This window comes from Tursiops truncatus, chromosome 16, assembly GCF_011762595.2.
Source record: "Tursiops truncatus isolate mTurTru1 chromosome 16, mTurTru1.mat.Y, whole genome shotgun sequence".
Taxonomy (NCBI): domain Eukaryota; kingdom Metazoa; phylum Chordata; class Mammalia; order Artiodactyla; family Delphinidae; genus Tursiops; species Tursiops truncatus.
This window is the reverse complement of record NC_047049.1, coordinates 32,092,143-32,104,517: the sequence shown is the minus strand read 5'-3', so window position 1 is coordinate 32,104,517 and position 12,375 is coordinate 32,092,143. Positions and strand designations below refer to the sequence as shown.

The window sequence follows — 12,375 nt, the reverse complement described above, 5'->3', positions numbered from 1 at the left end:
TCTCTAAAAATCCAATGCAGTCATGCAAAGGAACTCTCAGATTAACAGCATAGATTTATTAGATGGAAAGGGAGATGTAAAACTAAAGACAGTTATAAAACAATAGTACAAACCATTATAAACAGTGGCAGGAACCATAAAGTAAGCTTGAAGTTTATAGAAAATGACTAAGACAACATAAACTTTTTAAATGTGATATCAATAAGATGAATCTTCAACAAGATTATCAGATTTTTAAGAGGGATGGAATCATCAGTTCATATTTTGCAACTGTCAGATTCGGTAGGGAGAAACAGTCTTTGAGTTAGAAGAGATAATAATAATAAAAGAATTATAGGCCATGGTAGGAAAGCTGCTAGTTAGTAAGTGAAACATTTGACCACTTTAAGTGCATTTAATTTTCTTCATTTAAATTAATGTCTTCTCTAGAAGCCAGTGAGCTCACATATCTACTCATGAAATCACTGAGTAATCTTTGAGAATGTCATGGCAAATATATTTGTTATCTGGAGATGATCACACACTAGCTTGACTTTTTTTTTTTTTTTAGAAAGGGGAAAATGTGGGTTCTGGAAATTACAAGCCATAATCTTGTTACTGATCTTTTGCAAATTTCTAGAAATAAATTTCAGCACAAGCTTATGAACATCTATGAAAAATATGCTCAAATGTGGAAATTTAAATGTGTTCACCAAAAACATATCATGTTAAATTAACTTCACTTCTTTTAAGAGAATTATCAATTCAATTGAATGAGAAAAATACTGTAGTAATAGTCTTTTAATTTTAGTGAAGTATTTGACAGTCTTTGGCTATATTTTTGGATAAGATATGTTGGTGAATTATTGTTTCAATTTAGAGTAAGTAGGTAGATTTATAGTAGTTAGACTCAGAGTAGGTTGAAATCAAAAACCGGTGTTTGATTAGAGGTTCAGTGTCACCCTTGAGAGAGATCTTCAGAGCATTACAGCAGGATTACCTATTTCTTGTGTCAACATTTCCATCATTGATCTTGGCTGAACGTTTAGAAAGTAGGCTTATCTGCTGTAGATTATTAAAAGCTGGACTTGGATAACTGATATCATGGAAAGTAAGCAGGAATATCTTTCTAAAACCTTACCTAATTAATCTAGTACATTTATATCTTCTCCTCTTTGAACATACTTTCATACTTTACATATAATATAAATTCATAGTTTATATTGCTTCAGGGGGAAAAAAGTGACTTTTTTTGTCTACCTGATCTTTTTACCAAATTAATGTATGAATTGTATACCTTATTATAGCATAATATCTTTAATGATACAGATTTAATAATGCAAACTGCAAATTGGAAAAGTTAGTTGCTGCATATGTATATTTTTGTCTACTCTAGGAATATGAAGCACGAACAGGGAGAACCTGTAAACCACCACCTCAGTCTTCAAGACGAAAGAATTTTGAATTTGAGCCACTCTCTACCACTGCCCTGATTCTTGAGGATCGACCGTCGTAAGTATTTTAGTGATCATCAGACACACTGTTTGAATTTTAAACTTTAATTTTTCTTATTATTATTTCATTTAAAAGATACCAAGAAATTAGATAAAGAAATGGGTTTGTTAGGGAAAATTATTTTTAATCCCAGAGATGAATCCTAACACTAATAGGGAAAAATTGTTGATCTCCAAGCTTTATGCATATTTTCTAGAAATCTCTATGACCCAGTGTATGAAACATAAAATCTTGGCTTTTTATATCTGTTCCTATTTCAACCTTCCTCTGCCTTATCTTTTTTTTTTTAATTGAAACATGGTTGATGTACAGTATTATGTTTCAGGGGAAAAAAAAGTGACTTTTTTGTCTACCTCATCTTTTTACCAAATTAATGTATGAATTGTATATATTCTGTATTATAGCATAATATCTTTAACGATACGGATTTAATAATACAAACTGAAAATTGGAAAAGTCGCTGCATAAGTATATTTTTGTCTACTCATACTACTACATAATTATTTGACATTTACATACATTGTGAAATGATCACAATAAATCTAGTAACCAACCCTCCCGATATAAAGTTATTGCAATATTATTGACCATATTCCTTATGCTGTTTATTACATCGTTGTGGCTTATTTATTATATAACTGAAGGTTTGTACTGCTTAATCCTTTTCACTTATTTTGCCAATACACCCCCCCGCCTTATCGTCACATGATAGAGCAGTTATTTTTCTTTTCTTGACATTTAATATGCACTTATGATGTATTTGTCCTTTTTGCCTTTTTCTTTTTTTTTTTTTTTTTTTTTTCGGTACGCGGGCCTCTCACTGCTGTGGCCTCTCCCGTTGCGGAGCACAGGCTCCAGATGCACAGGCTCAGCGACCATGGCTCACGGGCCCAGCTACTCCGCGGTATGTGGGATCTTCCCGGACCAGGGCACGAACCCGTGTCCCCTGCATTGGCAGCGGACTCTCAACCACTGCGCCACCAGGGAAGCCCTGTCATTTTTGCCTTTTATGCCATGCAACTACTGACTGTCAACCAGTTGGTTTACTGTTATTAAGAATATATTCTTTTTAAAAATATTTATTTATTTAGCTACGTCGGGTCTTAGTTGCGGCACGTGTGATCTTTTGTTGCAGTACGCAGGTTCTTCATTGTGGCATGCAAGCTCCAGAGAGCACGGGCTTCGTAGTTGCAGTACACGGGCTCTCTAGTTTTGGTGCACGGGCTTACTTGCCCTGTGGCATGTGGAATCTTAATTCCCTGACCAGGGATCGAACCTGTATCCCCTGCATTGGAAGGTGGATTCTTTTATATATATATATATATATATTTTTTTTTTTTTTTTTTTTGGCTGCATCGGGTCTTTGTTGTTGCGTGCCAGGTTTCTCTAGTTGAGGCGAGCCGGGGCTGCTCTTCATTGTGGTGTGCGGGTTTCTCATTGCAGTGGCTTCTCTTGTTGCGGAGTATGGGCTCTAGGCGCGGGAGCTTGAATAGTTGTGGCACTCAGGCTTAGTTGCTCTGCGGTCTGTGGGATCTTCCCAGACCAGCGATCGAACCCGTGTCCCCTGCGTTGGCAGGCAGATTCTTAACCACTGCGCCACCAGGGAAGTTCCTGGAAGGCGGCTTCTTTACCACTGGACCACCAGGGACGTCCCTCACCTACATAATCCTTTAAGAGTAAGACTTTTTCCTTTCTTTCATGTCTTTGTTGACTTCTTCAGCCTTCAGTGAATTCTTTTACTTTCTGAATGCTTTTAAGACTTTCCTTTATGTGATTTTCATAAATTAGATTATGGTTGCTTTGGTATGGTTTTCTCATGTTCCGTCTGTTTGGGGTCATTGAGCTTAATGTGTCTGTGCATTTATAGTTTTGCATCGATTTTGGAAAAATTTTAGCCTTCGTTTCTTCAACAGTTTTTTGTTCTGCCCTCCCTCCTTTCTTCTGAGATGTCCATTAAACGTGTTACTTGATATTTTTCCATGTCCCATAGCTCATTTGTGTTTTTGGGGGGTATTCTTTCTCTCTATTTCATTTTGTATAGTCTTATATTGTTATATCTTAAAGTTCACTTATATTTTTTTCTTCTGCAGTATGTAATTTGCTGTCAGTCCCATCTTTGGAATTTATCATTTTAGAAATTTTCATCTGTAGACATTTGATTTGGATCTTGAGTTTCTCTTATCATGCTCCTGCTTTCTTCTACCTTCTTGAGTATATTTATAGCAGCAGTTTTATCGTCCTTGATTTATAATCCTGTTGTCTGACATTTCTGCTGATTGATTTTTTTTCTCATTATGGTTTGTATTTTCCTGTTTCTTTGCATCCCTTGTAATTTTTATTGGATACCAGCTATTGTATTTTTACATGGTTGGATATTGGACTTTCTTTTATTCCTTTAAATATTTTTTTGGTTTGGTATGCAATTAAGTTATTTGGAATTGGTTTGATCCTTTTGATATAAGCATTGTTAGGGTGCTTCCAGAACAGCCTTTACTTTAGGGCTAATTTATCCTTACTACTGAGGCAATACCCTATGGACTCTATCTGATACCCTGTCTATTAGGAGGTCTTTCTACTTTGACGGATCAGTCCAGTGTGATTTTGAGATTGTTCTGCCTATTTCTTGTGTTTCTTTCCCCGGCCACCATAGTTTAATTACACGCGTGCATAAGTCAGTGTTCAGGCAAAGCCTCTGCAGCTCCCTTCTCTCTGGTACTCTGTTATGCAAATTCTGGCTGTCCTGGGCTCCCCAACTTCAAACTCTATTTCCTCAACTCAGCAAGACTGGTGGGCTCTGTTTTGGCACTCTCTCCTACCACTGAGACCTGGAAACAGGCTGTTAGGTCAGGCATTTGCAGGGTTTCCTTGTTTATTTCCTTTCTCATAAGGACCACTTGTCTTGTGCTGCCTGTTGTCCAATTATCTTTAAAACTGTTGTTTAATATATTTAACTCATTTTTCTAATTAATTAAGACAAGAGGATAAACCTGATCTCTCTTATTCCATTATGGCCTGAAACAGACATCTTAACCTTTATTCCTCCCTGCTACAACATACCTGAGGAATCTAACTCCAGAAGAGAAGAAGTAGAATGTATAATTTGAAAGTTTGTCACATACCTTTTCCACCTAGCCTGTTGAAAATAATTTAAAAATCTAATTCCAAAAACTGGACCTTATTATGACATATTTGGATATGGTAATATTCAAATGTGTTTCTTCTTGCATAGTCATGTATCTAAATCACTGCCTCTGTGATTTAGTTTATAAACCAAAATATGGTATATGCAAGTAACTGATTATCAAATTTTTATTCAGAATGGTATCTTAAATCTCTAGTAAAGTGGAAAGCATTTTGTTATAAAAATATACCTGCACTTACATTATGATCTAGGAATTCTGCTCTTAGGTATTTACCAAAAGAAATGAATGCAGATAGCCACACTTGAAATGAATATTTATAGTAGTTTTTATTCATAGTAGCACCTAACTGGAAATAATCTAAATGTCCATCCACATAGATAAATGGAACATTATTCACCAATTAAAAGGAATACATTACTAATACACAGAACAGCGTGGATGAATATCAAAAATATGCTGAGCCATAAAAAGAAACAAAATTGAGTTATTTGTACTGAGGTGGATGGACCTAGAGTCTGTCATACAGAGTGAAGTAAGTTAGAAAGAGAAAAACAAATACCATATGCTAACACGTATATATGGAATCTGAAAAAAAAAAAAAAGTCATGAAGAACCTAGGGGCAAGACAGGAATAAAGACGCAGACCTACTAGAGAATGGACTTAAGGACACGGGGAGGGGGAAGGGTAAGCTGGGACAAAGTGAGAGAGTGGTAGAGTGTATATATGGACATATATACACTACCAAATATAAAATAGATAGCTAGTGGGAAGCAGTTGCATAGCACAGGGAGATCAACTCGGTGCTTTGTGACCAGCTAGAAGGGTGGGATAAGGAGGGTGGGAGGGAGGGAGACGCAAGAGGGAAGAGATATGGGGATATATGTATATGTATAACTGATTCGCTTTGTTATAAAGCAGAAACTAACATACCATTGTAAAGCAATTATACTCCAATAAAAACGTAAAACTATATATATATATGTGTGTGTGTGTGTGTGTATGCTGAGCAAAAGAAGCCAGGCACGAAAGAATCTATACAAAATTCTTTAAAGGCAAGTGACTAATCTGTATTGATAGAAATCAGATATGTGATTGCTTAAGGTAGGAGGTAGGTAAGTATTAAGTGTAAAGGGGTCAAAAAGAAACTTTCTGGAATGATAGGAACATTCTATATCTTGATTGGTCTGTTGTTTGCACAGGTATATAAATTTGTCAAAACTCAACAAACAGTACTCTTAAAACATGTTTGTCCGTTTTGTTGTGTGAAATTATACCTCAAAAAAGTTGACTAGGGATTTCCCTGGTGGTCCAGTGGTTAAGACTCCGCACTCCCAATGCAGGGGGCCTGGGTTCGATCCCTGGTCAGGGAAATAGATCCCTCAGGCTGCAACTAAGACCTGACCCAGCCAAATAAATAAATAAATATTTTTTTAAAAAAAAAGTTGACTAAAAAAAAAAAACTATAGTAAGTGGGTTTAACAAATAACCTAGGATTATTGGCTAAAATTGGACATGTTTAAATGATATATAAACAAATATATATGATATATAAATTTATATACACACAAATGTATAACAAATATTAGCAACCTGGATTCTGATTCTTTTCTAAGATGCAGAGTTCTTTTCAACCTTATACTTTCTTTCTTTTTTTTTTTTTTGCGGTACTTGGGCCTCTCACTGTTGTGGCCTCTCCCGTTGCGGAGCACAGGCTCCAGACGCGCAGGCTCAGCGGCCATGGCTCACAGGCCCAGCCTCTCCGCAGCATGTGGGATCTTCCCGGACCGGGGCACGAACCCGTGTCCCCTGCATCAGCAGGCGGACTCTCAACCACTGCGCCACCAGGGAAGCCCTTTATACTTTCTTAATGTATGAAATGTGAAGGTTGGGTTAGAAATTCTTTGTATCCAGCTATAAAAAGAAAAGAAGTCAATAAACTTAAGTTAGTCTTTTAAAAGTTGACGTAAAATTTGTTTTTCCTCAGAAATCTTCCTGCCAAATCTGTGGAAGAAGCTTTACGTCACCGACAAGAATATGATGAGATGGTGGCTGAGGCTAAAAAACGAGGTATAAAATTTAACTCCAATTGGTATATTTAATTTATTGGTATCAAAAGGAAATGAATTTCAGTAGGATGGAACATGGTGAAATTGACCAAGCCTGTCTTTAAGATGATGCTGATTTCTTATTTTTCTAACTAAATTTGTTCTTAAAGAGAAATAAAATGTCATTCTAGAATCACAGTTTTTCTGTAAGTACTTTTACAAAACTATTATGAGGAGAAAGGCAGCAGACTATCTATGAGAGACTCTGTAATTGTGTCATAAACCTGGGACTACTAGTATCTTAATTTATAAATGAAGATATTATTCATGAATCTATTCCTGAAATAATTTTTACTTGTTTAAAACAGAAATTAAAGAAGCACATAAAAGAAAAAAAATAATGAAAGAACGATTTAAACAGGAAGAAAACATTGCAAGTGCAATGGTAATTTGGATCAATGAAATACTACCCAATTGGGAAGTAATGTAAGTAAGCAGACTTTTCCTGAATTTCAGTCTGTCTCCAAAGGTCTCGTTTCCAATTTTGTATTTTTATGACTTCCAGCATGTATCTTATGTTTTAGCTAAATTATACTATTAACCAATGTTTGAAAACTTTCATGCTTATCTCTGTGCTTTGCTTTTGTATATCCCTGTCTCTAATGCCTACTTCCCTTACTGACCACCCTCTGTGCCTGTCAGAATTTTACCTATCATTTGAGTCCCATCTGAAATGTTAGTTGATCCATGAAACTTCTAATTTCCTCAGTTACCGTATTTTCTTAATTCTAACATACCGTCTATTGCAAGATGCACTATTGATGTAATAGCAGGTTTTTTGGCAAAGAAAATGTTAAATGTGTACCTTCATTGTAATATGCATTTATTAAATGTTAACTATTAAAGTAGCTTCTAACATGCTTCTCTCATAATCAAGATAGTAAGATATAGATGATCTTTCCCTTCTGTGATGTCTCATTATACTTGGAGACTAATACACTTCTTGCCTTACTTTGCCTTTTATTTTTTGACAGTATTTTTACACATACCTTATTTTTCCTCTAGACTGGATGGTAGGAGATGTCTTCTGCAATGCCTAGTATAGGATGTGCATTGGGAATTTGTTGAATATTGTCACAGTGTGACAGATACTATATTAGGCTCTTTACACAAGTAATCACATTTGATTCTTATAACCTTTACTCCCATTTATCTTATAGGGAAGCTCAAAGTCAGAGAGGTTAAGTGATTTGCCCAGGGTTGTACAATTAATGGTTAACCAGATTTGAACTCAAGTCTATCTGATTTTAAAGCGCACACTTCTTTCAGTAGACTGTGCTGCCTCTCAAAGACTAGGGCTTTACCCATAGTAAATATGTTGTGATTTTGTTTTTGGTACTGAATTGGCAATGCGTTTTTATGTTCCTTTTATCTTCTTTTTTCATAATTGTCCCCATATTTCTGATTCTCTCATTGTATCCTTAGTATAAGTGGCAGTTGTAGAAGGCAGTTTCCTTTAAATTACTATATATTTTTTGGCTTTTTTTGCCTACATACATGAGCCCAAGAAAAGAGTGCATCACATACTTAACTCTCTGTGTTCTGTAGTCACTTGGTCATAGACTAGATAAACCATCATGCAACTAGTGTTTTTGGTATAAAAAGTAACTTTCTCCTTTTTTCTCCCCCTTTAATTCTAGGCGTAGTACAAGAAGAGTTCGAGAATTGTGGTGGCAGGGATTGCCCCCTAGTGTCCGTGGGAAAGTTTGGAGTCTAGCTGTAGGAAATGAACTAAATATCACTCCTGGTTTGTATTCTATATTCAGTTACTCCCACACATGCAAACAGCCATCTTCAGCGTTCCAAAGCAGATTAGTAGATTGGTCATTTGAAAAGGCCATATATGGCCATATACCATATGTGTCATTTTAAGAACATGCTTCATTCCCTACCCCCTTCTAAAACCTGGTAAGATTTAATAAGTAAGTTACTATATTTCATATTATATAAATAAGGTTTGTGGGTTTTCCTTTAGTTCACAGCCATCAATAATAATCTTGACATCTAAATATCTTAACTGTGGGTAACTTCAAAAACTTCTGGGTCAAAAAAAGACAAACTTCTGGGTCTAGGTAACAATAGGTGAATAAACATATACAAGGAAAAATAAAATAGTTGTGGAAAAGTTTCCTCTTTTTTCAAAACCATAAATATTGAGGGAAAGCTAGAAATTTCTTTTCCTATCTTTCTACCCAAACCAGTCATTTTGAATTTTTTTATTTAAAAATTTTAAAGTTTAAAAAACAAAAAGAAGTAAGATTCTCATCGTTTTTATTTTCTTAAGTTTCTTAAAACCTTTACACATAGGAGTAAAATGTAGATAGGAGTAAAATGTAGTGTAGTTTTGATGAACTAAAAAAAATTACATACAATAAGGATATTATCAGTAGGGTAAAATAATTAGTAATAAAAGATACTAATGGTCTGAGTGATAATGATAATGCCAGATAAAGGTACCACAGAAAGACTTAGGGACTCTAATATAATTAAATAATACATTGTTACTTAAAGTTTTTTATTTACATATTTATTGAAAAACAGTCAAGCGATAGTAAAGTACAAACTGCATGTTTCGTCCCCCTCTTCCACCCAAAATTCTGCTCTTGATCCTACTCTAGGTACCATTTAGCAATTTGGTGTATGTTCTTCCAGATCTTTTTTCTATGCACATAAAAAAGTGTACATCTACATATGATAATTTTTAAGCCTTCTCTTTTTCTTCCTTTTATTTTTTCCCACAAACCATCTGAACCTCCCTCGATATCAGTGCATAAAAGGGGCACTTATATATACTGTAGCTGCACTGTATTCCACGGTTTGGCTATAGTATAATTTATTTAACCATTTTCCTAGTGATTGCTAAATCAAAGACATATATGTTAAAACAACATCAGGACTTCGGTCCAGTGGTTAAGGCTCCAAGGTTCCAGTGTATGGGGTGCAGTTTCAATCCCTGGTCAGGGAACTAAAATCCCACATGCATGCAGTGCAGCCAAAAAATAAAAACAAAAAAAACAACATCAAGGTACCTGTCTTTTTTTACTCCTCAAAAGTGATTAAAATTAATGAAAATTACCCACATGGAGGATAACTGAAAATAATTTAGAAATATTTACCAAAAGCATCAAAAAATATAACCTTTGATGGATTTATTCCAGTTCTAACACTTTAAGTAAATAAATAATCAGGACTGGTTTCAAAAGCTTTTCTACAAGGATATTCATTACAGCAATCAGCATTATATATAGTTGTACAGAATTTATAACAAAAATCTAAATGTTCATCTTTAGTCTTAAAAGTGATGCCAACTTTGAATAGCATGATCATGTATAGTTTATAAAATTGATTTTCACAAAAATCCTATAATGAACATGTCATTTTAACTTGACATTTTCTTTAATTAAAAAATTAGAATTTTAAAAAAAAATGAGAATTTAGGGCAAGAATTGAGTTTTAAATTAAGCCTAGAAAAGGTATTGTATTGGTTAAAGTTTTAGGAATCAGTTTTGCATATAGGTGAGATGAAGAAGTATGGGTGGCTATTTGAAGTTTTGTTTGCAGTTTTGTTTTTTTTTTGAGAACTTTGGCTTTACACTTTTAGGTATCCTGACAACTTAGGCATTAAAACATTGGTTAAGTTGGTATTAATCTTTTGTGATTCTCTAATCAGAAAGTTATTTTTTAAGCTTAAAATTTGCAAGGTTTGTAAAATAACTGGTTCATTTATTTTCAGTCATTTTAGCTTCTCTCTACTAAACAGTTATGTATTCAGGAGTGAAATGGGTACTCATTCTCTTCTTCATTAGTGGTGGGAAGAAAGCTAAATTTCAGTGGAAGTAAATTTAGTTTTGATAACTTTGTTTATTTTAGGGGCTCTAATAGTTTGACTCTTTTCCTGTTGTATTTGTCTTAATCATGAAATTTATAACCATTAGAGAATAGTAACTAAAAATAGGGGTTCTAAAGTCAGTCAAATGTGGTTCAAATCTTGGTTCCACTCTGTATTAGGTTTGTGACCTTGGGCAAATTACTTAACATCTAGAGGTCTTAGTTTTCTTCATCTGTAAATGGGGATAAGATAATTAGCTATCTCAAAGGAGTGTTCTAACAGTGATTTGTGATGATGAATATCAAATTATAGTGAAAGTGAAGTTTACTGAGAATGCATACACTATCATTACTGTCAGAAAACAAGAAAGTGAAACATACACTGATCTCAAAATATTCTCTGCTCAAATCCAAGATACTTCTTTAGTCTGCTTCAAGCTCTACATTTGTACATACAGAATAAAATGTGTGACATGCCCAGTCAAGCATGAAATTGAACTGAGATGCAGGTCATCTTATAATAGATGAGCACTGTAACTCTTCCATGAAGAGATATCCTTTGATGTTTGGAAATGCATTGCTACATTTTTATTATTGGATCAATTTTGTGACTTCCAAAAGTGATGTATTTATTTCATGAGCCTTTTTTTTCCAAGACAGTTTTGAAGTTTGAGTAGAACAGTGAAACTGGAATTCCTAGCTTGGAATCAGTTTGAAATGAAAAAGTGCAAACCTCAGTCTAAGAACTGCAAAAAAATTATATATCTAAATTTTAAGATTATATCTACATCTTATATCAAAACATTGATGGAGATGGGCACAAATAATAGAATTTTTAAGTTTTTTGTTCTTTTTAAAGTTCTTCTTTCCAAACCATGAGTAGTAACAAGAAGTGAACAGAAGGGAGAAAGGGTCAGAATAGTAATAGTCTATTTGAAATGTAAAAGTCAGCAATTTTATAATGATCTGGTTCTTGTTAGTATATATATTGGGTTGGCCAAAAGATTATTTTGTTTTTATCTGTAAGATGGCTCGTAGCACTTAGTTGTCTTTAACTTCATTCAAAACACTTTTGTTAGATTGTATGTGACAGCTGTCATATCAGCGTGAATTTTAAAAAGACATCAAAATTGGTGAATTTTTGTGCAGCCATTTTAATATTGAAGATGGAAGAAAAATCCCAACATTTTCGGCATATTATGCTTTATTATTTCAAGAAAGGTAAAAATGCAGCTGAAATGGCAAAAAAAGATGTGTGCAGTGTATGGAGAAGGTGCTTTGATTGATCGAACGTGTCAAAAGTGGTTTGTGAAGTTTCGTGCTGGAGATTTCTCGCTGGATGATGCTCCACGGTCAGGTAGACCAGTTGAAGTTAGTAGCGATCAAATTGAGACATTAATTGAGAACAATTGAATGTTATACCACGAGGAAGATAGCCAACATACTCAAAAGATCCAAATCAAGCGTTGAAAATCATTTGCACCAGTTTGGTTATGTGAATCACTTTGATGTTTGGTTTCCACATACGTTAAGCTAAAAAAAAAAAACCTTGACCATATTTCCACATGCGATTCTCTACTGAAACGTAATGAAAATGTTATGTTTTTAAAACAAATTGTGGGGCTTCCCTGGTGGCGCAGTGGTTAAGAATCCACCTGCCAATGCATGGGACACAAGTTTGTGCCCTGGTCCGGGTAGATCCCACAGGCTGCAGAGCAACTAAGCCCGTACACCACAACTACTGAGCCTGCGCCCTAGAGCCTGCGAGCTACAACTACTAAAGCCCATGCTCTGCAACAAGAGA

The 12,375-nt window shown here is 34.8% G+C and overlaps 1 protein-coding gene across 6 annotated transcripts in view; it reads left to right on the top strand.

Annotated features, from left to right (window-relative positions):
* TBC1D12 (TBC1 domain family member 12) overlaps positions 1-12,375 on the top strand; it is a 126,196-nt gene that overhangs the window by 99,237 nt on the left and 14,584 nt on the right. For all 6 annotated transcript variants that reach the window (XM_073794174.1, XM_073794175.1, XM_073794176.1 and 3 more), the window contains 4 exons: positions 1,376-1,491; positions 6,623-6,705; positions 7,052-7,169; positions 8,384-8,490. In XM_073794174.1, coding sequence (XP_073650275.1) covers positions 1,376-1,491; positions 6,623-6,705; positions 7,052-7,169; positions 8,384-8,490 — 424 coding nt within the window. The remainder of the gene's footprint in view (positions 1-1,375; positions 1,492-6,622; positions 6,706-7,051; positions 7,170-8,383; positions 8,491-12,375) is intronic.